We start from the raw sequence: 23912 nt of genomic DNA on the forward strand, positions 1-23912 counted from the left end.
AGATGGATTCCGTAGGGCCTGTAAGACCCACCTTTTCAAGATGGCCTTCAACTAGTGACAAAACTAGTGACAAAGCTAGAGGCTGCTGAAAATGCTTTTATTCTTTGAAACTCACTGATAACCTGTTTATAACACTTTATTGTTAACGCCTTATTGTTATGCTAATTTTAATAATTTGTAATTGTTTTAACTATGTTTTTATAAGTATAATTGATGTAATGTGTATTTTATGTTGTGAGCCGCCCTGAGCCTGCTCCGGCGGGGAGGGCGGGATAGAAATAAAAAATTATTATTATTATTATTATTATTATAACACATGCAGCTTAGTTTAGTACAGACTTAATTCAGGATATCTTTGTTAATTTTTAGAAGATGAAGAAGAAGAAGATATTGGATTGATATCCCGCCCTCCACTCCGAAGAGTCTCAGAGCGACTCACCATCTCCTTTCCCTTCCTCCCCCACAACAGACACCCTGTGAGGTAGATGAAGGTATTGGATTTATATCCCGCCCTCCACTCCGAAGAGTCTCAGAGCGGCTCACAATCTCCTTTCCCTTCCTCCCCCACAACAGACACCCTGTGAGGTAGATGAAGATATTGGATTTATATCCCGCCCTCCACTCCGAAGAGTCTCAGAGCGGCTCACAATTTCCTTTCCCTTCCTCCCCCACAACAGACACCCTGTGAGGTGGGTGGGGTTGGAGAGGGCTCTCACAGCAGCTGCCCTTTCAAGGACAACCTCTGCCAGAGCTATGGCTGACCCAAGGCCATTCCAGCAAGTGGAGGAGTGGGGAATCAAACCCAGTTCTCCCAGATAAGAGTCCGCACACTTAACCACTACACCAAACTGGCTAACAGGTCTTAGCATAAATAAAATAAACTCATATTTCCTATCTGTTCATACGAACAATAATTATTTTCTGATTTTACAGCACTCTCCCTCTCATATCTGTCTGTCTACCATCCATTCATCTGTCTGTCTAACATCCATCGATCTATCCATCTGTCTGTCTCTCTGTCATCTGATCTATCGATCCATCCCTCTGTCCATCATCCATCCGTCCATCTCTACGTCTATCCTTCATCCAGCCATTTGTCCATCTGTCTGTCTGTCTATCATTCATCCATCCGTTTGTCTGTCCATAAGAACATAAGAGAAGTCATGTTGGATCAGGTCAATAGCCCATCCAGTCCAACAATCTGTGTCACATAAGAACATAAGAGAAGCCCTGTTGGATCAGGCCAGTAGCCCATCCAGTCCAACACTCTGTGTCACATAAGAACATAAGAGAAGCCATGTTGAATCAGGCCAATGGGCCATCCAGTCCAACACCCTGTGTCGCAAAGTGGCCAAAAAACCCAGGTGCCATCAGGAGGTCCTTCAGTGAGGCTAGGACACTAGGAGCCCTCCCAGTGGTCCCCCCCCAGCACCAAGAATACAGAGCATCACTGCCCCACACAGAGAATTCCATCAATATGCTGTGGCTAACAGCCACTGCTGGCTCCATATATTTATCCAATATGTTTGTCTATCATCTATCCATCCATCTCTCTATCATCCACTCATCTATCTGCCTGCCTGCCTATTTATCATCTATCCTTCCCTCTGTCTATCATCCACCTATCTGTCTGTCTGTCCATCATCCATTCATCCATCCATCCTTATGTCTAAAACAGGAGTGGCCAAACTTGGTTAACATAAGACCCACAAAGAATAAATGTCAGATGTTTGAGAGCCACAAGACATGAACAAATATTACATGCATCTTTACTGAAACTCTTAATACTTACTTTGCACAGAAAGTTAAAATACATATGTATGCACTTTAAAACACAACCATGGTAGAAGGAGACTTTTTAAAAAAATAGCTGGGAATAACAGTCCTCATAAGACCAGCATAGGGAAAGGTTAGGGAATTATTTTTTTGGCATCAGTGGGAGAAGAAAACATACATGTACTATATAAACCACTGACCACCATTTTGCATCATTATGCATCTCTCTTTGCCTTGACAACAAAGTTAGTAAATACTGCTCCTACAAGAGCTATGAAACTAAGGGGGAACCCTGTGTCACCCTCTTTAATTCCATCCCTCCTTCCAGTGGCTCCCTTAGCTCATGAGCTCTCTTTCCCTGTTCTAGGTCTCCAGGTGACCTCTGTGATAGAGGAGAAGAGCTTGCAAGTCTGCCTATTTCCACCTCCTTCCCTGCTTCACACATGGCAGAAATAGTCACCTACCTATGGGTCAGCGTGTAAAGGCTGACTGAGGTCCCAGTGCTAAGCATGCTTGCTTGAAAGTAAGTCTGCATTAAGTTCCTTCTTGATCCCTGGGAGCGGCACAATATGTGTGAAAAGAGCTACATGTGAAAACAGCTGCATATGTGTGAAAAGAGCTGCATTCTTCCAAAAATAGCATTCGCTACCTGAATGGCACATTTCATGAGATCCTTCCAGGTTTTGTCCACAGTGGTGAATCGCCTGCCTTCTTCAGGCATCTGAGACATAATGTCAGGAGAACTGAAAATGGGCTCTAAATACAGCCAGGTAGCCTGAACCTTGAGCCACTCGTCCAAGATCTCCTGCACCAACAAAAGCTTTCCTTCCCAGTCTCTATAAAAAAGAAAGCACCAAGCTTCAGATACACATCTTTATCTAGATTAATTTAACACCAGTGACAGAGCAATCCTATGCAGAGATACTCCAGTCTAAATTTATGGGCTTAAACTGAAGCCACTTTGCACTGGATCGTACTGCTGTTCTCCTGAAGAACTCAATGTTTCCTTCCCCATGACACCTGGGGCAGTTTATGATGCATGACTTGGGATGTAAACTGGACATTCCACAGCATGGTAGGAATGCACAGGAACGTGGTTCCGCTCAGCTTGGCATCAGGGGGTGTGGCCTAATATGCAAATGAGCTCCTGCTGGGCTTTTTCTACAAAAAAAAGGTCCTGATCTTTATAACTGCACATTTGCTGTGCAGAGCCCCAGCAAGGCCCAAAAGAAACCCGTTACTCCATGGCTGGGTGATGGGCAGAGAGATGAAAGAGCAGCCTGGCTGCTTCACATCGGTCAGGTGAAGTATTCCCAAACGACATGCTTGTCCTCAAATAGGACACTTCATGCTCTTGTCTCCCCACCCCAATGCTGCTTTGGAAAAAAAACCCAAACAGATCCCAATCATGACATGGGATTCAAATCCTATGCCAAGAAGGCGGCAGAGAGGTGATATGATCACCATCTTGAAGTACTTAAAGGGCTGTCATATAGAGGATGGGGTGGAATAGTTTTCTGTGGCCCCAGAAGGTAGGACCAGAACCAATGGGTTGACATTAAATCAGAAGAGCTTCCAGCTCAACATTAGGAAGAACTTCCTGACTGTTAGAGAGGTTCCTCAGTGGAACAGGCTTCCTCCTTGGGAGGTGGTGGGCTCTCTTTCCTTGGAGGTTTTTCAGCAGAGGCTAGATGGCCATCTGCAGCAATGAAGATCCTGTAAATTTAGGGGGAGGTGTTTGTGAGTTTAGAGTGGTTCCTCAGTGGAACAGGCTTCCTCCTTGGGAGGTGGTGGGCTCTCCTTCCTTGAAGGTTTTGAAACAGAGGGTAGATGGTCATCTGACAGCAATGAAGATCCTGTGAATTTAGGGGGAGGTGTTTGTGAGTTTAGAGTGGTTCCTCAGTGGAACAGGCTTCCTCCTTGGGAGGTGGTGGGCTCTCCTTCCTTGAAGGTTTTGAAACAGAGGGTAGATGGTCATCTGACAGCAATGAAGATCCTGTGAATTTAGGGGGAGGTGTTTGTGAGTTTAGAGTGGTTCCTCAGTGGAACAGGCTTCCTCCTTGGGAGGTGGTGGGCTCTCCTTCCTTGAAGGTTTTGAAACAGAGGGTAGATGGTCATCTGACAGCAATGCAGATCCTGTGAATTTAGGGGGAGGTATTTGTGAGCTTCCTGCATTGCACAGGGGGTTGGCCTAGATGACCCTGAGGGGTCCCTTCCAACTCTGTGATTCTATGATATGACTCTAAGAATCCTCTCCTTCTGACTTCAAAATACACCACAAAAATAATTAAGAAGAAGATGATGATATTGGATTTATATCCCGCCCTCCACTCTGAAGAGTCTCAGAGCAGCTCACAATCTCCTTTACCTTCCTCCCCCACCACAGAGACCTGTGAGGTGGGTGGGGCTGAGAGGGCTCTCACAGCAGCTGCCCTTTCAAGGACAACCTCTGCCACAGCTATGGCTGACCCAAAGACATTCCAGCAGGTGTATGTGGAGGAGTGGGGAATCAAACCCGGTTCTCCCAGATAAGAGAGCTATGGCTGACCCAAGGCCATTCCAGCAGGTGCAAGTGGAGGAGTGCGGAATCAAAGCCGGTTCTCCCAGATAAGAGTCCGCGCACTTAACCACTACACCAAACTGGCTCTCCAGTTTGGGGTAAGCCTTTTGTAATAATTCAAGGAAAGGCGGTGGTTCATGGGTAGAGACTCTGCTTGTCATGCAGAAGGTCCCAGGCTTAATCCCCGGCATCTCCAGTTGAAAGGACCAGGCAGGAGGTGACTGGAAAGACCTCTGCCTGAGACCCTGGGGAGCTTCTGCCAGACAGAGCAGACTCTTGAGGGACCATGGGTTTGATTCAGTTAAGGCACTTCAAATGTGTGTGTTCAGTTTCACGTTTTCTTTGGAATCCTATAGATGGGCGCAAAAGGGCTTTTTTTGCCCAGGAACTCCATTGTGGCAGGGCAACACTTTACAAGGGACGGAAGGGGAGCAGATGTCTATCAGCAGGGAAATACAACTACAGGCCCCCAGTGGCTGGAGGGGGGAGGGGGGATGAACAAAGAAGCTGTGCAGGAGCACCACCACAAAGCTAACTGAAGAACTTTGTTTGTTTCTTCTGTGCTGCGATGTCGAATGGGAACAGTAAACAAATCGATTTTAACACCAAAGGGGTTATTTCAAAATTATATCATATCCTGGAAGCACGGAAGGTAGATAAACCTCTTTCATATCAACGCAAATGGCAGACTGAACGTACCACTCAATTGATTTCTAAACAATGGGACATTGTCTGGAATGCTTTTGGAAAATACCACTAAGATGACCATTATTAGGCTGCAAACGTTGAAGCGCATGTCATTTTGGTATTATACTCTGCAGCAATTGGCAGATATATCTAAAGGGATTAGGCCACTTTGTTGGAAGCGATGCATGCAAACCAGAACCTATTTGAATTGTTGGTTACGGTATCCAAAAATCCTAGGATTTTGGAAAGCTATACTGAATAAAATCAGAGTGATAACAAGTTTGACATTACTCCTGATGCCAGAGTTTGTTCTTTTAAACCTTAAAATAGGATTTAAAATCTCTCCTGTGAATAATAAGATAATAGTACTTTTAATTTTTGAAGCTAAACTAGCAATAGAACATAAGTGAAAGTCAGAAACTGCTCCTTCTTTTAAATCTTTAGCACTCGAAGATCTGGAAGATATCTATCTATCTCTATTCCCAGGGCTTTTTTTGTAGCAGGAACTCCTTTGCATATTAGGCCACACACCCCTGATGTAGCCAATCCTCCAAGAGCTTACAGTAGCCCTTTAAGAAGAGCCCTGTAAGCTCTTGGAGGACTGGCTACATCAGAAGTGTGTGGCCTAATATGCAAAGGAGTTCCTGCTACAAAAAAAGCCCTGTGTATCTCTCTCTCCCACCACTCTTGCCTTCCTGGGTCTGCACAGATCCCAGAAGGCGAGAGCGGCAGGGCAGCGCAGCGGCGTATGTGCTCCTCGGGGCCTGCCTTCCCTTGCAAGGGAAGGCAGGCTCAAAGGAGCACATGCACACCCCACCACTCTCGCCTTCCCGGGTCTGCCCAACACAGGGGCGGGGGGCCTAGGGGGCCAGAAACCCTGCCGCCAGTCCTGGAAACACAAAGTTAAGGAGTGAAGACTTCACCTTTACCCACTGACCATTATTCTCTATTAAAATATTAGCAATATGTTTTTCATATATGAAGTTAGTTATCAACTGACAGCCAATATGGCACAGTGGTTTAAAAGGTGGGATACAGCCAGGGAGATGTAAGTTCAAATCTCAGTTTTTAGACATGAAAGTCATTGGGCAATGGTGGTCCAGTCACTCTCTCTCACCCTAACTTACCCTACAGGGTCACAGTGAGTCTAAAATGCTTGGCAGGATGAAAATAAACCCCATCAATATATCCACCCCCAAGATCATCTGTCACAGCCACGAGAAAAGTTTACCTCATCTTTTTCTCATAAGGTTTGATGAAAGGAGACCCTCTCATAGTCTGAGTTTTGACAATATGGTCATCCAGCAACATCTGAATGTCATCCACAGCTGACAAAATGTAAGTCCCGGTTTCTCGGTAGGAAAGGAGAATGAATTCCATGCCGTCCCATTCTGAAATCATTTTCACCATGGCCTTCTCCAGCGAATGTTCTTTGCTGGCGGTTTCACTGATGCTCTCGAATTTTTCCAGGTACGGTTCGAGGTGCATTTCGATATAGTTCGAGACAGTCGAATCTTCGGACGGCTTCAGCGAGTAACCCACTATTTCTGACATGGCCTCCCAGTGCCGATCCTGCAGTCCGGGGTTGCAAATCACTTGAATCAGCGGGATGTGCTCCTTAAACTCTTCTACTTTGGCCTTAATCCTTGTCGTTATAAACAGGGCGTTTGGGGAATCATGGAAGGTTTTTTCTAATTTGTAGAGTGCCCGCCAGTAGTTCCCCACGTCCAACTCAACTTGGTCTGGGTTCACCTTGGTGAATATGCCATCCATCCAGTTCCTGTATTTGGTGTTAAACTCTACAGTCATGTCATAAAGTCGAAGGTATGGGTTCAGGGCATCTTGGATTTTTTTACGCTGGGGATACTGAGTGGTTGGCCATCCGTACGCCTCCTCTTCTGCATTAAATTGATCAATCTGGGGTGGGGGGACACAGAACACGTTTAAAATGTCAATAGGGGACTGGAGTTAAAGAAGTTACCATTGCTACAGCTTTAAAAGAACAAAATATCACTTGAGCAAAACGGATACAATGCACCGTTCAAAACGTTCATTGAGATAGCAGGATCTGTTTGACTCATACACTAGCTTAAAGGTAAAGGTAGTCCCCTGTGCAAGCACCAGTCATTTCCAACTCTGGGGTGACGTTGCTTTCACAACATTTTCACGGCAGACTTTTTACGGGGTGGTTTGCCATTGCCTTCCCCAGTCATCTACACTTTCTCCCCAGCAATCTGGGTACTCATTTTACCGACCTCGGAAGGATTGAAGGCTGAGTCAACCTGGAGCCGGCTACCTGAACCCAGTTTCTGCCGGGATCAAACTCAGGTCATGAGCAGAAGGTTCCGACTGCAGTACTGCAGCTTTACCACTCTGTGCCATGGGGCTCTTATATACTAGCTTAGTAATAAGCTATTCATGCACTTATCCAGTCTGGGTGAGTAGCATAAATCACTGATAAGAGCTCCAGTCAGAGGGGGAAAGAATAACTCAGAAACAGCAAAGTAAGGTGGTGGAGGTTGGGGGGGGGCGGAATTGAATGCACAGAATCAACACTAAATGAACCAACTCTTGACAGTGGTGAAGAAGGAACTGAGGGGCAGGGGCATGTGACAGTTTTCACAGAAAACATACTGCAGCAACTCCAAGGGGGGACGGGCAACCCCTAGCAAGCTTTTTTAAAGCTGAAAAGAAGTTTCTCCATGGCAGGACTGCTCACGCAAAGTCTCAATGTGGGACTGCACAGAAGACAGATAATTAACATCAGGGGTGGCCAAACTTGCTTAATGTAAGAGCCACATAGAATAAATGTCAGATGTTTGAGAGCTGCAAAACATGAATGTCAGTCGAAGGGAGGGAGGGAGGGGTGAAAAAAAGCAACTTTAACTTTAAATGCCTTCTCCAAGCTGGCTGCTGGGGTGGTGAGGGCTTTGAGAGCCACACAATATGTATAAAAGAGCCACATGCGGCTCCTGAGCTGAGTTTTAACCACCCCTGATTAACATGGTGCAACCAATGTTTGTCTATTCTAGACCAATTCACACAACCAAAATACAGTCCTCTGGGACCTGAAGCACTGAATAACTGCTCATCGCACCATCACTCGTGCAGAATATAATAAAGAGAATGAAGATGCTGAATGGCAGATTTGACATATAAGAGATAAATAATTCACACAATCTTAACGGCCACTAGGCAGTTGTAAAACATATCAGGTTACTGGGTGTGTGGGCATCTAGAGTGCCTTTTTGCAAACCGTCAAGCAATAGTGGGAGAGCACATCCTTGAGAAGGTGTTTAAGACTGGATGAATTATTGTTATGTTAAGTGGGTCTACAAGCTTTAACTGAATGGATTAATCAAAGAAAATATTTGTTGATTAATTGTTGGAGCACTGAAACTGACAAGTACATTGGTGTTTTTCAAAGATCTTTTTGCTCTGATATATTTCTGCTGTAAGGGATTTTTTAAAAATGCACCATTAAAGATGGCATTCTTTGATTTGTTTCTTTGATCACAAAACTTTCCAAAAACATTATTCAAAACCATCAGAAAGATGTCTACACTGAACACATCTATACGGTAATTTACAAAGGCATTTCAAATTAATCCATTAAAAATCAACTCTGGATAGCCCAGGATAGCCCAATCTCGTCAGATCTCAGAAGCAGCAAGAACAGAATCACAGAATCATAGAGTTGGAAGGGACCTCCAAGGTCATCTAGTCCAACTCCCTGCACAATGTAGGAAATTCACAAATAACCGCCCCCTAAATTCACAGGATCCTCATTGCTGTCAGATGGCCATCTAGCCTCTGTTCAAAAACCTCCAAGGAAGGAGAGCCCACCACCTCCCGAGGAAGCCTGTTCCACTGAGGAACCGTTCTAACGGTCAGGAAGTTCTTCCTAATGTTGAACCAGAAACTCTTTTGCTTAGGCCATTCAGCTTAGGGAGAGTGGGAGGGAATCTGCCTGGTTTACATCAGGTCTCAGGTAGAGATGTAAAATTTCTGAAAATTTTGAAGCTCGGGAAAAAAACCAGGGTTTTTTTTTATTTTTTTCAGAAAAAAATGGAAATTTTCAGACAAATTGAAAAAAATGCTACATTAGCACTTTTTTTTTCTTTTCCAGGTTGAAAGTCATTCTCTTACTTTAGGAACATAAAATATGACTATGGACAATTTTACTTGGCATGAAATTATCACAACTAGCATATTAAAAATATAGTGTATCCAAACAATTATAACAAACAGAATTTACTTTTTAAATAATATTTATTTGTAATTGTAACAAATCTCCTGAACTGTTTACTAGTTTATGTGGAACAGACAAAAAAACCTCCACAAAACAATTTTTTAAAAATCCAGAAGTAACAATTATTCATATTTCCTCGTCACAGTATTAAATAAAAATAAAAAAACGCATTCTCATAAAAACACTGAAGAGGGGGGGAGTGTATAGAAGGGAGTGTAGGACTAAGTTTCAATGAATGAGCATGACCTAGGACTTGCTTGTCCTCCGTGCACAGAAATTAGAATAATCTGATACCATACATATTTTTAAAAAATGATTTGGAAAAAATCTGAACACCTTGTCTTAAAATATTTTATTCATCATGTTAAAATAAAACGTTCTATAATCATTTATTTTATTTTCTTCAATTTTTCCAATTTTTTGGAAAAAAACAAAAAAGGCTTCAGGAAAAAAAACGGGAAAAAACAGTTTTTTCCCGAATTTTTCTGTTTTTTTTCCGGGCCTTCACATCTCTAGTCCCAGGTTCAATCCCCAGTATCTCCACTTAAAAGGATCAGGTAATACAAGATGTGAAAGACCTCCACCTGAGACCCTGGAGAGCCACTGCCACTTTGGGTGGACTCTGATGGATCTATGGACAGATGCAGAACAAGGCAGCTTCATGTGTTCATGTGTAAGCAGGGTCACCTCTTATTAGGACGTACATGGGAGACCACCAAGAAAGCCCAGGGCTGCTATGCAAAGGCAGGCAGTGGCAAACCATCTCTGTTCGCCCCTTGCCTTCAGAATCTTATGGGGTCACCCGACCTCGGGTGCAACTTGAGGGCACTTCAGACAGCAATGACTGAAGACAGATTCAGGCGTGGAGACCAAGTCCAAGGAGGAAAGGCTGAGGGACTTGGGAACATTCAGTCTAGAGAAGAGGAGGTTGAGGGGGGGACAGGATTGGTGTAGTGGCTAAGTGTGCAGACTCTTATCTGGGAGAACCGGGTTTGATTCCCCACTCCTCCACTTGCAGCAGCTGGAATGGCCTTGGGTCAGCCATAGCTCTGGCAGAGTTGTCCTTGAAAGGGCAGCTTCTGGAAGAGCTCTCTCAGCCCCAAGATAAAGGAGATTGTAAGTCACTCTGAGACTCTGATTCAGAGAAAAGGGCAGGGTATAAATCTTCTTCTTCTCTCTGTAAGTATTTGAAGGGCTGTCACTTAGAGGAGGGCAGGGACTTGTTCCTGTTGGCAGCAGCAGAGGAGAGGACTTATAATAATGGGTTTTAATTAAGGGCGGCAGGGCTCTTTTTCTAGCAGGAGCAGGTCACACACACACACACACGGTGTAGCCAATCCTCCAAGAGCTTACAGGGCTCTTAGTACAGGGTCTACTGTAAGCTCCAGGAGGATTGGCTACATCAGGGGGGTATGGCCTAAAATGCAGAGGAGCTCCTGCTAGAAAAAGAGCCCTGCCTATTTGCATATCAGGCCACACCCTCCTGTTGCAGCCAATCCTCCAAGAGCTTAGAGGGCTCTTAGTACAGGGCCTACTGTAAATTCCAGGAGGACTGGCTACATCAGGGGGGCGTGGCCTAATATGTAGAGGAGCTCCTGCTAGGAAACAAGCCCTGAAGGATGAGAAGGTATCTACTGGATATTAGGGAAAACGTTTTTACAGTTAAGAGTTGTTCAACTGTAGAATCAGCTCCCGAGGGGGGCGGGGTGAGCTCCCCCTCACTGGCAGTCTTTAAGCAGCGGCTGGACAAACACTGGTCAGGGATACTGCAGGCTGATCCTGCAGGGGGTTGGACTAGGTGGCCTCTATGGCCCCTTCCAGCTCTATCATTCTGTGATTCTATGACTGGCGGCCATCCCTATGCTGACTGAGCCATGATAGCCTGATTTCATCAGATCTCAGAAGCTAAGCAGGGCCGACTCCGGTTACTACTTGGGTGGGAGACCACCAAGGAAGTCCAGGGTCGCTAACAGAGACAGCTAATGGCGAACCACCTCTGAACATCTCTTGCCTTGGAAGCATATAAACTAAAACAATCTCATTGGGGTGGATAGCTTTAATACAAAGCCAGAAACTTCTGAACTGCCTTCAGTCCTTGTCACCCGTTCCAGTCCATTTTACAATCAGAGTAAAGAGAAATCCTGAATCGCTTTCAGTTCCTAAGCATCTAAAATTAAAATGCGTACTGTGAAGTTAAATGGATATTTGGAAGTTCCTTTGTTCTGGGTCAGATTGTATCTCCAGGGTAATCTGTAAGCAGCTAATCAAAGTCTCAGAACCTGTAATCCTTGAACTCAAGATCCTGAGAGACCAAAATGGGCACCATCCACAAGAAAAGCCTGTGCTCCAACCTTTGAGCTATGCTCCCACCCCAGTAGAAGGATTCTGGAAACCTTACCTTATCAGCAGCTAGGTCTAACTTGGTATTCAGAGCCTGGGCTTTTTTCAGGTATCTGTTGACTTCCTGAAGGTCCCCATAAGAAGAGAATTCTTCCGCTTGCTTGGCATAACCTTCCAGCTCCTCAACAAATCTTTCACAGCGCATCTGACAAAAGAGTACAGATGAGAGTTTGGAGAACCCTTCATTTCACTCTTCGTTTTTGGAATCTTGGCTTCCCTTTTTGGGATACGTGTCAAACAACAAGAACATAAGAGAAGCCATGTTGGATCAGGCCAATGGCCCATCCAGTCCAACACTCTGTGTCACACAGTAGCCAAAAACCCCAAGTGCCATCAAGAGGTCCACCAGTGGGGCTAGAAGCCCTTCTACTGTCCCCCCCCCCCCCCCAAGCACCAAGAATATAGAGCATCACTGCCCCAAACATAAGAACAAAAGAGAAGCCATGTTGGATCAGGCCAATGGCCCATCCAGTGCAACACTCTGTGTCACACAGTAGCCAAAAAACCCGAGTGCCGTCAAGAGGGCCACCAGTGGGGCTAGAAGCTCTTCCACTGTACCCCCCACCCCACCAAGCACAAGGCTATCCACCTTACTATAGCTTTCTAACGATACTAGGACCTGTCTGCATTCCTGTTTTAGTATTTTGTCACACAAGCAGAGAATGGTCCTGTATGATTTACCGGCAATACTATATTATAAAACTAATCTATCTCTCGTCACTATAAGACTGTTTTCACTGGTTTATAACGTATTGTTATTTTTCCCCCCGGTACTTTGTTTGTACTGTACTATTTTTTTTGTACTATTTTGTTTGTACTGTACTATTTTTTTCAGAGGATGGTGGAAGACTGAACAACAACAACATTTTTCTACACTTTATTGGTTTGAGCAAAAATTTTAAAAGATAGAATTTTTTCGAAAAGAGTATAGACACCAGTGTTCCCTCTAAGCTGACTTCGCGTGAGCTAGCTCACAGGGTTTTTTAGCCTCCAGCTCACACATTTTTGTCTTAGCTCCGGGAAAATGGCCCCAGAGCACAATAATTTATGCAGCAGCTCACAACTTTAATGCCAGTACCTCACAATTTTAATACGTGTAGCTCACAAAGTCAAATTTCTGCTCATGAGACTCTGCAGCTGAGAGGGAACATAGCTAAACACACAATGATGGCACAAGCTCACAGTTATTAAACAGTGTTTTCAGCTATGATCATTAGCTGTCCCTGTTGCTTTGGTGATGCTAACCTGCGGGATTCCACAACATCATGGAATCATAGCAGCTCAGGGACCCAAATTGAAAGATTTATTTATTTAAAATATTTTTGTGCTACCTTTCCCCAAAAATTATGGCCCCCAAGGTGGCAAACATAAAAAAAAATCTGAACAGTAAAACAGCATCATCATATATAAAATAATTCAATAAAATACATAAATATACAACACCAAAACTTCATTCAAAGCAAATTAGCTTTTTCTCTAGCTTATTCTCCACCTCATTTATATGAAAAGAAAATTGTTCAACCTTCGTTCACAATCATTTCCTATTTGATGGGCAAAAGATTTTGCCTTCAAATCCTGTATATTGATCAATTATTCCCTTGTTATTGTGTACACTTCATTAATTTAAATTCTATTCAGTATACCTCCTTACACTAGCCTGTCTAAGAAATGTACCTGGAATTCTCAGTTTAGTATTTATGATTCAGTTTTGCACTGTAATGTTTATAAAAAGCTGTCTTCTTGCATTAAGTTTAATTATAGCAATGCTCTCAATAAAATTTAAGTGAAGGGGGGGCGGGAAAGACACCAAAACCAGAGGAGGAGGGCCAGTGCTGGAAGTAGAGAAGGACCCAAGAAGTCATGAAGACAGATCCAGGCAGGCAGCCGTGTCGGTCTGAAGCAACAGAACAAAATCTGAGCCCAGCAGTGACACTTTTAAGACCAACACAGAGTTTAATTCTGGGCATCAGCTTTCATGAGTGTGCACACTTCTTCAGATGGGCAGCCGTGTCAGTCTGAAGCAACAGAACAAAATTTGAGTCCAGCGACACTTTTAAGACCAACAGAGTCTAATTCTGGGTACATGCACGCTTCTTCAGATACTTTTCTGTTTCAATGCGTCTGAAGAAGTGTGAGTGCACATGAAAGCTTATACACATAACTGAACTTTCTTGGTCTTAAAAGTTATACACATAACTAAACTTTCTTGGTCTTAAAAGTTCCACTGGACTCAAACTTTGCTCTAAGACAGCGGTGTCAAACATGTGGCCTGGGGGCCAAATCAGGCCCCCAGAGGGCTCCTATCAGCCACCCGAGCAAGTGGCTGTCATCTGCTTCCTTCTCCCTCTCTCTTGCTTCCTTCTGCATCTCAGCTTGCTTTACAAGGCTTACTCAATCACTCAGGAGCTACAGAGAAAAACCTCGATTTTCTCCATTGACTGAGGCTGCTCCCCCTCCTGGTCCCCTGGGGAGGGAGGGAAAGAGCCTATAATGTACTCAGAGATGAGACGTGCTGAAGGCAATATGCTTTATTGGATAGTACATCACAGGAGAGCGCAATGCGGGCCGGGACCCGCTTTATATACACTTTATCCTGGAACAGCCCACTAACTGGCCAGTCCAATCCTGGCCAGTCAAACTTCCCACCACAGATCGTGATTGGCGGGGTCCTTTCGCGCACTGCACTGGGCGACCTGGGGACTTCCCCTGGTCGCCTCTGCTGCAGGGCCGCGCGGTGCTTTATTTCAGCACAAGACGCTACAGAGCCAGACCTTCCTTTGCCCAGTTCCCTGGATCCCATGGGAGAGATACAAAGAAAACACCTTTAAGACCAACAAGTGCTAATGTTTTAAGCATGATTTAAGTTTTGTTTTGCTTTTTTAAATCTTTAGTCGTGTTTGTCTATGTCCTCTATATCTCTACTACCTAATCTTAAATAGGTACACACATGGCCTGGCATGACATAGCCCGGCCCAGCCCGACGAGTCCACATTTATGTCAGATCCGGCCCTCATGACAAATGAGTTCGACACCCCAGCTCTAAGAAGCCAAGCTGAAGCATCAGGTGAGATCAGTGGGAATCTATTTAACCTAACTTGGCACAGCAGTGACATTAATCAAAAAAGGGAGACGGCATTGAAAGGGCAAGAACTCACCCTGTCCCCTACCCAGGACCAAATGTCAGGGTTAATTCAGTACTCGGTACCTCTGTCTTCTTTGTGTGCACGGGATTTAAGCTGACGGAGCAAACCCAGATAGCACTGCTCTATTAAATGAGAATGACGGGCTTCTGCGGAAGCTGGCTGCAGAGGCTTCAAACCCATTGTTTGCATTGCCAAAGCCATTCGGAGTTACTGGTCTATAACTGCGGCTTGGCGGCAGGACTAAAAATACAATTGAAAATGCAGAGCTGAGAATTTCTAAATAGAGTTTTTAAATGATGGTTGTGGGCAGCCCTGGAAGGGGAACAGAGAACTGTGAGGATGAATGGTCCAAATAAGAAAACGAAACCTCCAGTCTCCCGTACAGGCAATAATACTGAAATTCTGCCCATGCCACAAACCACTATTATTTAAAATGCATATATTTTGTAGTTATTTCAATTATACACACTATTCTAGTGCAGTTCTAGTTCTACAAATTGCATGGCCAATCTTATCTCATTTATGAACGAATGTATGACCCACTTGACCATCAGGTGTTTCAACAGGCACACGTTCAGAATGGGGTGTGCAGGGCAACGCCACAAACCGTTCCGTTGTGCCAACTTTGCAGGCATCTCACTTCACTCTAACGTGATTCAGATACTTGTGATTATAAGGACATCAGAAGAACCCTGTTGGATCAGTCCAATGGTCCATCCAGTCTAGCATCCTATCTCACACAGTGGCCAACAAGTTCCTCTGGAGAGCCAACAACAGGGCATAGAGCTCGAGGCCTTCAAAGAAGAGCCTTGTTGGATCAGACCAGTGATCCTTCTAGTCCAGCATCCCATCTCACACAGTAGCCAACAAGTTCCTCTGGAGAGCCAACAACAGGGCATAGAGCACAAGGCCTTCTAAGAAGAGCCTTGTTGGATCAGACCAGTGGTCCATCTAGTCCAGCATCCTGTCTCACACAGTGGCCAACAAGTTCCTCTGGAGAGCCAACAACAGGGCATAGAGCCCAAGGCCTTCTAAGAAGAGCCTTGTTGGATCAGACCAGTGGTCCTTCTATGGTGAACTAGACAACTGGGAACAGAGGACAAAGGTGGGCAGGAGATCTATGCTGTGTACCAATACTAATTAGTCAGTGGAATACGATCATTGAGAATAGGGCGGGATGTCCGGTCAGGGGATCCCAGTGCTCCTGGGGAGGGGAAGATATGACGGTGGGAACAGACGGAGATGTGAGAGAAGGAGGCTGAGACAAAACAGTGCTCGGCCCCCTTCTAGTCTACTTCCCATCCCAACGGTGACAAGTAGTGGGACCAAGAGAAATTGCCCGCGTCCGACACTGGTGTTATGCAATGCCAGGTCTATAAATAATAAGACCGAAACCATTAGGGACTTCCTGCTTCGACAGGACACAGACCTGGCTTGCGTGACCGAGACCTGGGTTCAAGAGGGGGAGACGACGGCACTCTCCCAGATGACCCCCCCCACGTTACTCAGTCTTTCACCAGTCCCGGATTAGCGGGCGGGGGGGCGGGGTGGCAGTACTCATACGGGAGGGTTACTCCTTCCGGGCTCTCCCGGCCCCAAAGATCGACGGTATTGAGTGTGTTGGCCTTGCGTGGGACGTCGGGGAGAGGTTGGCGATCTGGCTGGTGTACCGTCCGCCTAACGCACCGGCCAGCGCCTTACCATCCCTGATGGAGGCGGTGTCCGGCTGGGCGCTGGAGTACCCAGGGCTTCTGGTCCTGGGCGACTTCAATGTCCATGCCGATGACGCGACCTCCACTCAGGCGATGGACCTAGTGTCTTCCATGGCGACACTGGGACTCTCCCAATTTGTTACGACTCCCACGCATCAGGCTGGGCACACATTAGATCTGATCTTTGCGACCGGGATTCAAGTGAACGAAATCGCAACGGAGACGATACCATGGTCGGATCTCATATGAACCCCAGAGAGCACTGAGGTCAGCCGGGAAAAACCTGCTGACTATCCCCGGACCGAGAGAGGTGAAGCTGCAAAGCACCCGTAACCGGGCCTTCTCCTCTATAGCCCCGAGCCTATGGAACCAACTTCCAGAGGAAATGCGGGCCCTGCGGGACCTAGAACAGTTCCGCAGGGCCTGCAAGACCTTCCTTTTCAGACTGGCTTTCCCTGATGAAAATGGAAATTGCGAAGGAAACCGCCATCAGAAAAAGTAAACATAGCACTAGCACTTTTAAAAATTAATTAATTTAATTTTAAACTTAACCAGATTTTAATTAAATGCTTATAATGTTTAATGTAATTTTATCCATTTGTATAATTCAACCCTGAACCATGTTGTTAGCCGTCCTGAGCCTGCTCCGGCGGGGAGGGCGGGATACAAATAAAATTTGTTGTTGTTGTTGTTGTTGTTGTTGTAGTCCAGCATCCTGTCTCACACAGCGGCCAACCAGTTCCTCTGGATGGTCAACAGGGCATGGAGGCTGAGGCTTTCTGAAGAACATCAGAAGAGCCCTGCTGGACCAAAAGTCTGTCTAGTCCATCATTCTGTTCACACAGTGGCCAAGAAGCTGCCTCGAGAAAGCTCACAAGCAGGACGACTGCCATGGCACCCTCCCACTTGAGCTCCCCACCAAATGATTTAAAGCCTCTGGCACCTGGATACAATTTGCATTCATCCCTTCTTTATTTTTCATTCCCTCTGTCTCAAAGGCCTAAACAAGCTGTAAAATATCCATTTCCTTTAAAATGATCAGATGCGACAATTCTCTATATTACTCAAGTATAAGCAAAGGAAATGACAATAATGCTAGGAAAAGCTGAAGGAAGCAGGAAAAGAAGACGACCCAAGATGAGATGGATTGGCTTAATCAAGGAAACCATGGCTCTTAGTCTAGAAGACCAGAGAATGTCTACTAATGTCAGGACGCTTTAAAAAAGAAAAAAAGAAAAGGTAAAGGCAGTCCCCTGCACAAGCAACAGTCGTTTCCAACTCTGGGGTGACATCACATCACGATATTTTCACGGCAGACTATTTTTTTATGGAGTGGTTTGCCATTGCCTTCCCCAGTCATTTACACTTTCCTCCCAGCAAGCTGAGTACTCACTTTACCGTCCTCGGAAGGATGGATGGATGAGTGAACCTCGAGCCGGCTACCTGAACCCAGCTTCTGCCGGGATCGAACTCAAGTCGTGAGCAGAGAGTTTGGACCACAATACTGCAGCTTTACCACTCTGCACCACAGGATGCTTTGGAGAACGTTAATTTATAGGGCTACCATACGCTGGAAATGACTTTACAGCACTATACTCATACACATACTTTAAAAAAAAAAAAAAACACTTACTTTAAGTCCTTCTTGGAATTGTTCCGTCTTGTCTTTAACTATCTTTCTGTGCTCCTCAAAAATCTCCCCCATTCGTCCGTACCATTGAAAGACACTGTTGTTGAGTCGAATGTCGACTGGGGAGAAGTTGGCACACTCTATCAGGAAGGCAAGATAGTTCTTAGCATCTATTAACTTCTCCTCCATCTCCACCATTTCTACGGCTTCCACTTTTTGTATGTAAGCCTAGCCAGGGAAAAAACATTATTTTATTTATTTATTCAATTTATATCCCGCCCTCCGCACCGAGGCGGGCTCAGGGCGGCTTACAACATTAAATGCTAACAATAAGATAAATAAATATTAAAATACATTAAATAATTTACAACAGCTAAAACAATAAAACAAAAAATGATCTAACAGTGTGGTGCTATTCTACAACCTTCCTTCGCAGTTTTTGGGAACCAGTCAGTTATATGCCAACTGGAAGAGGACTGTCAAATTAAGCGACGTGAGGTTGGGCCAAAACATTTCTGTGGTCTTTTGGCCTATCAAATAACTAGGGGGGTGCATTCAGCTCTATCCGAGCTGAAAAAATAGCCAAAAAATACCTTATCAGTATTTATCAGCTATTGTTTCAGCTGGATATGGGGGGAGGGGTCATTTTCAGTTTTCGAATATGGCCAATGGTGGATACTCCTGGAAAAAATGGGATTATCTGGGAAAACAGGATAGCCACAGTTAAAGAGTGTTTAAAAGGAGTGCAGTCCCTTTAAATGCCATACCAAGGGAAGCTGCAGCTTCACAAATGCATTTAAAGGGACAACACCTTTAAATGCTCTGCCATAGTGTTCCCTCTAAGCTGAGTTAGCGTGAGCTAGCGCACAGATTTTTAGCCTCCAGCTCACAGATTTTTGTCTTAGGTCAGGAAGGATGATCCCAGAGCACACTAATTTATGCAGGAGCTCACAACTTTAATGCCAGTAGCACACAAAGTAGAATTTTTTGCTCACAAGACTCTGCAGCTTAGAGGAACATATTGATGGGGACCATTATAGTCAATGATCCCCATAAGCTATAAGGGGGAATCTATCCAGGGGTGTTTGGGTGGCTGTTTTTTTGAGGTATAGGCACCAAAGTTTCAGCATAGTTTCTGATGCCTCTACTCAAAAGACCCCACTGTCACGGCCAACCCTAGACTGTCTGGCACCCTAGGCAAGGCTAACTTCTGGCACGCGCACACACCCAATGATGATGCCATTGAGTCATATGAGGGGCACCCAATTTGGTGCCCCCCGAAGGCCAGCACCCTAGGCAATCGCCTAGTTTGCCTAGTAGCAAGGCCAGCTCCGCCCACTGTGGCAGTGTCAGCTCAACAAATCCAAGCAAGGAGGGGGTTCCAAGCCCAGCATTGCCAGTGCATGTACAGAGTGCCAAGCAGTACCGGTACAATGTAACAAAAGCCAGCACCTTCCCTTTAATGTTTTCTTTTTTTCCCCTGAAAACAACTGAGGATGAGTGCACCTTCTTTGGGCACTCTGTACATGCACTGGTTCTGCTAGTCTCAGGGAGCCAATTTGGTGTAGTGGTTAAAAGCGGCCAACTCTAATCTGGAGAACTGGGTTTCATTCCCTGCTCCTCCTCCGTATGCAGCAGCTGCATGACCTCTAGTCCGTCACAGTCCTCTCAGAGCTTTCTCAACCCCACCTTCCTCACAAGATGTCTCTTGTGGGCAGAGGAAGGGAAAGAGATTGACTGTAAGCTGCTCTGAGCCTCTGAGTCAAGAGCGGGTATAACACCAATCTAGTCTCCTTCCTTCCTTCTTTCCTCCCTCCCTCCCTCCTTCCCACCCTCCCTTCCCTTCCACCTGATACCCTCTCTACTCCATCTTGCAGCCATGACAGCAGGGGATGCTTCCTGCAGTGTTAGTAACCATAAGAGCATAAGAACATAAGAGAAGCCATGTCGGATCAGGCCAATGGCCCACCCAGTCCAATACTCTGTGTCACACAGTGGTCAAAAAATCCCAAGTGCCATCAGGAGGTCATAAGAGCATAAGAACCTAAGAGAAGCCATGTTGGATCAGGCCAATGGCCCATCCAGTCCAATACTCTGTGTCACACAGTGGTCAAAAAATCCCAAGTGCCATCAGGAGGTCATAAGAGCATAAGAACATAAGAGAAGCCATGTCAGATCAGGCCAATGGCCCACCCAGTCCAATACTCTGTGTCACACAGTCGTCAAAAAATCCCAAGTGCCATCAGGAGGTCATAAGAGCATAAGAACATAAGAGAAGCCATGTCGGATCAGGCCAATGGCCCACCCAGTCCAATACTCTGTGTCACACAGTGGTCAAAAAATCCCAAGTGCCATCAGGAGGTCATAAGAGCATAAGAACATAAGAGAAGCCATGCTGGATCAGGCCAATGGCCCATCCAGTCCAATACTCTGTGTCACACAGTGGTCAAAAAATCCCAAGTGCCATCAGGAGGTCATAAGAGCATAAGAACATAAGAGAAGCCATGTCGGATCAGGCCAATGGCCCACCCAGTCCAATACTCTGTGTCACACAGTGGTCAAAAAATCCCAAGTGCCATCAGGAGGTCATAAGAGCATAAGAACATAAGAGAAGCCATGTCGGATCAGGCCAATGGCCCACCCAGTCCAATACTCTGTGTCACACAGTGGTCAAAAAATCCCAAGTGCCATCAGGAGGTCATAAGAGCATAAGAACCTAAGAGAAGCCATGTTGGATCAGGCCAATGGCCCATCCAGTCCAACATTGGCCTGATCTAACATGGCTTCTCATGTTCTTCTTAGGGGAGGGACGGTGGCTCAGAGGTAGAGCATCTGCTTGGGAAGCAGAAGGTCCCAGTTTCAATCCCCGGCATCTCCAAAAAAGGGTCCAGGCAAATAGGTGTGAAAAACCTCAGCTTGAGACCCTGGAGAGCCGCTGCCAGTCTGAGAAGACAATACTGACTTTGATGGATCGAGGGTCTGATTCAGTATAAGGCAGCTTCATATGTTCATATGTTCAACACTCTGTGTCACACAGCGGCCAAAAACCCCAGGTGCCATCAGGAGGTCCACCAGGTTCTCCTTGTTTTTGCTGTTGTGAGCTGCCCTGATTCTGCTTTGGCAGGGAGGGCGGGATATAAATCTAATCAATCAATCAATCAGTGGGGCCAGGACAGTGGAAGCCCTCCCACTGTGCCCTCTCCCAAGTACCCAGAATACAGAGCGTCACTGCCCCAGACAGAGAGTTCCAACGATAAGCTGTGGCTAAGAGCCACTGATGGACCTCTGCTCCAGATGTCTATCTGGTCCTCTCTTGAAGCTGTCTATGCTTGTAGCTGCCACCACCTCCTGCGGCAGTGAATTCCATGTAACCAGGGCTGACCTTGCTTAGCTTCCAAGATCTGAGAGGACCGGGCTAGCCTGAGCCATCCAGTTAGGGCTCAGTATAATCCCGCAGCTTCCAAAGCACTAAGACTTTTTATCCAAACTATAAAGATCCTGAGCAAAACTTTAACCCCAATACAATACATCTTAGACCTGTTTCGGTAGAGCTGAAGGGACAGCAGCAAGGAAAAGAGGGTCACTTGTTCTTGAAAATGCCTTCAAGGCACACGAGGCTTATCTAGAACCAAAGATCCCAGTGTTCGGTTTTCAAACACACGAGTCAAGTTCCACTTTAAAAAGAAATGCACACCTTAAACTCCATCAGCTCGTGCGTGTTGGACGGTGTGGAAAGGGCTTTCTCTGCTATCCTCTCAAACTCATCACACAGTCTGAAAGGATTAAAAGAAAGAAGGGAAAAAAGAGTACATATAACATGAGCAACAGCAAAAATTCTAGGTCTGTTCAGGATGCTGTTTGCCAACAAATGAGACCATTTCTTGCGCTCCTGGATTTACAGTAGCTTTCTTCCAGGTGCATCTTTAGCAGAGTTACACTCAAGCCCAGGGCTTTTTTGTTGCAGGAACTCCTTTGCATATTAGGCCACACCCCCTGATGTAGCCAATCCTCTAAGATCTTATGGGGGCTCTTAGTACAGGACTTACTGTAAGCTCCAGGAGGACTGGCTACACCAGGGACATGTGGCCTAATATGCAAATGAGTTCCTGCTACAAAAAAAGCCGTGCTCATCAGAGTCCATAGGCTTTAGAAGGGAGTCACTCTTAAGACAAGAAGCGAAGAGCAAGCCAATGCAATTCCCCTTAGTGAGTACTTCTTACAAAACAAGAAATGCTAATGGTCACCTAGTGAAACATTCTTAAAGTAAGATCCAAGTAGGATTACCAGCTATTGTCTGGCAACCAGCAATCGGGGGGTGGGGGGGCACCATCAGTGTGACAGCATTATGTCATTTCTGGAAAAATCTGGAAATGATGTTAACTCCCTCTAAGAATTTCTGGAAAAGAGTTTTCAGCACTTCCTAGAGCGGAGTGATGTCACTTCCGGTTTTTTTCCTGGAAGATGGAATTCTAGCAGGAGCTCCTTTCAATATTAAGCCACACACCCCTGATGTAACCAATCCTTCAAGAGCTTACAAAAAAGGAGCCTTGTAAGCTCTTGGAGGATTGGCTACATCAGGGGGTGTGGCCTAATAGGCAAAGGAGCTCCTGCTAGAATTCCACCCCTGCCCAGAATTGCACCAATGGCAATTTTTTTTTTCTTCCGCCAGGCACTGAAGAGGTGGGAAGCAACAGGAGCTGGAGACAGGACTCGGAGACGTCAGAACTCCCAGAAGGTAAATGTCATCCCTTGGACAAAGCCGAGCTTGCAGGGGAAATGGTCAGGCCACTGGAGATGGGACTATACACCTCTCTGCCACATTTTTATCCCACCCTGCTTCCAGTAGCCCAGAGCATTGTACCCTCCTCCAGGGCTTTTTTTGTAGCAGGAACTCCTTTGCATATTAGGCCACACCTCCTTGATGCAGCCAATCCTCCATGAGCTTCCAGGGCTCTTCTTACAGGGCCTACTGTAAGCTCCAGGAGGATTGGCTACATCAGGGGTGTGTGGCCTAATATGCAAAGGAATTCCTGCTATAAAAAAAGCCCTCCCCTCCTCCATTTTACCCCCAAATCTATGGGGTAACTGAACCTGACCTTCTCAGGTTGGGTGGCACCCAACCCCTTGCATGGCACCCAATCCCTATGAGCCGACATACGACCACATAAGAACAAATCAGAAAATATCTGAAAGAAACAACCATTCTGGTTTTCAGCACTGCTCCACTGTGTATGGAAGCAACCTTCAAAAGCACAGCCAGTGCACACAAGTGTCTGGATCTGACCCCCTGCCACATGCATCCACCAGCCCGGCCCTTTCAATCGGCACAGGGATGTGCATCCAGTTCCCTATGATTAAAGCCAGATTATGGCCACAGTCAGGGCTCATTTTGTAGCAGGAGCTTCTTTGCATATTAGGCCACACCCCTCTGATGTAGCCAATCGTTCTGGAGCTTACAGGGCTCTTAGTACAGGGCCTACTGTAAGCTCTTGGAGGACTGGCTACATCACGGGGGTGTGGCCTAATATGCAAAGGAGCTCCTGCTACAAAATGAGCCCTGGCCACAGTTACCAATAGCTAAAAAAAGAGAGAGAGAGATTTACCTTTGATTTAGGTCCTGATGATCTTTGAACATTTTGGCGATGATTCTGTTACAAAGAGCGTCAGCTCGCTTGGACAGGGATCGGACCAGTTCGTCGCAGTGCATTTCAAACATCCCTAGACGTATACACTGCAACACAAAGCGCCATTG

At 45.7% G+C, this 23912-nt stretch overlaps 1 protein-coding gene across 1 annotated transcript in view; it reads right to left on the reverse strand.

Annotated features, from left to right (window-relative positions):
• The window catches only part of DNAH7 (dynein axonemal heavy chain 7), a 241075-nt gene that overhangs the window by 183599 nt on the left and 33564 nt on the right, over positions 1–23912 (reverse strand). Inside the window, exons 9-14 of the mRNA XM_060257065.1 lie at positions 23764–23891; positions 21855–21933; positions 18164–18388; positions 11674–11820; positions 6255–6940; positions 2426–2612 (exon numbers count right to left, since the gene is read on the reverse strand). Of these exons, the coding sequence (XP_060113048.1) occupies positions 2426–2612; positions 6255–6940; positions 11674–11820; positions 18164–18388; positions 21855–21933; positions 23764–23891 (1452 nt within the window). The remainder of the gene's footprint in view (positions 1–2425; positions 2613–6254; positions 6941–11673; positions 11821–18163; positions 18389–21854; positions 21934–23763; positions 23892–23912) is intronic.

This window comes from Heteronotia binoei, chromosome 16, assembly GCF_032191835.1.
Source record: "Heteronotia binoei isolate CCM8104 ecotype False Entrance Well chromosome 16, APGP_CSIRO_Hbin_v1, whole genome shotgun sequence".
Taxonomy (NCBI): domain Eukaryota; kingdom Metazoa; phylum Chordata; class Lepidosauria; order Squamata; family Gekkonidae; genus Heteronotia; species Heteronotia binoei.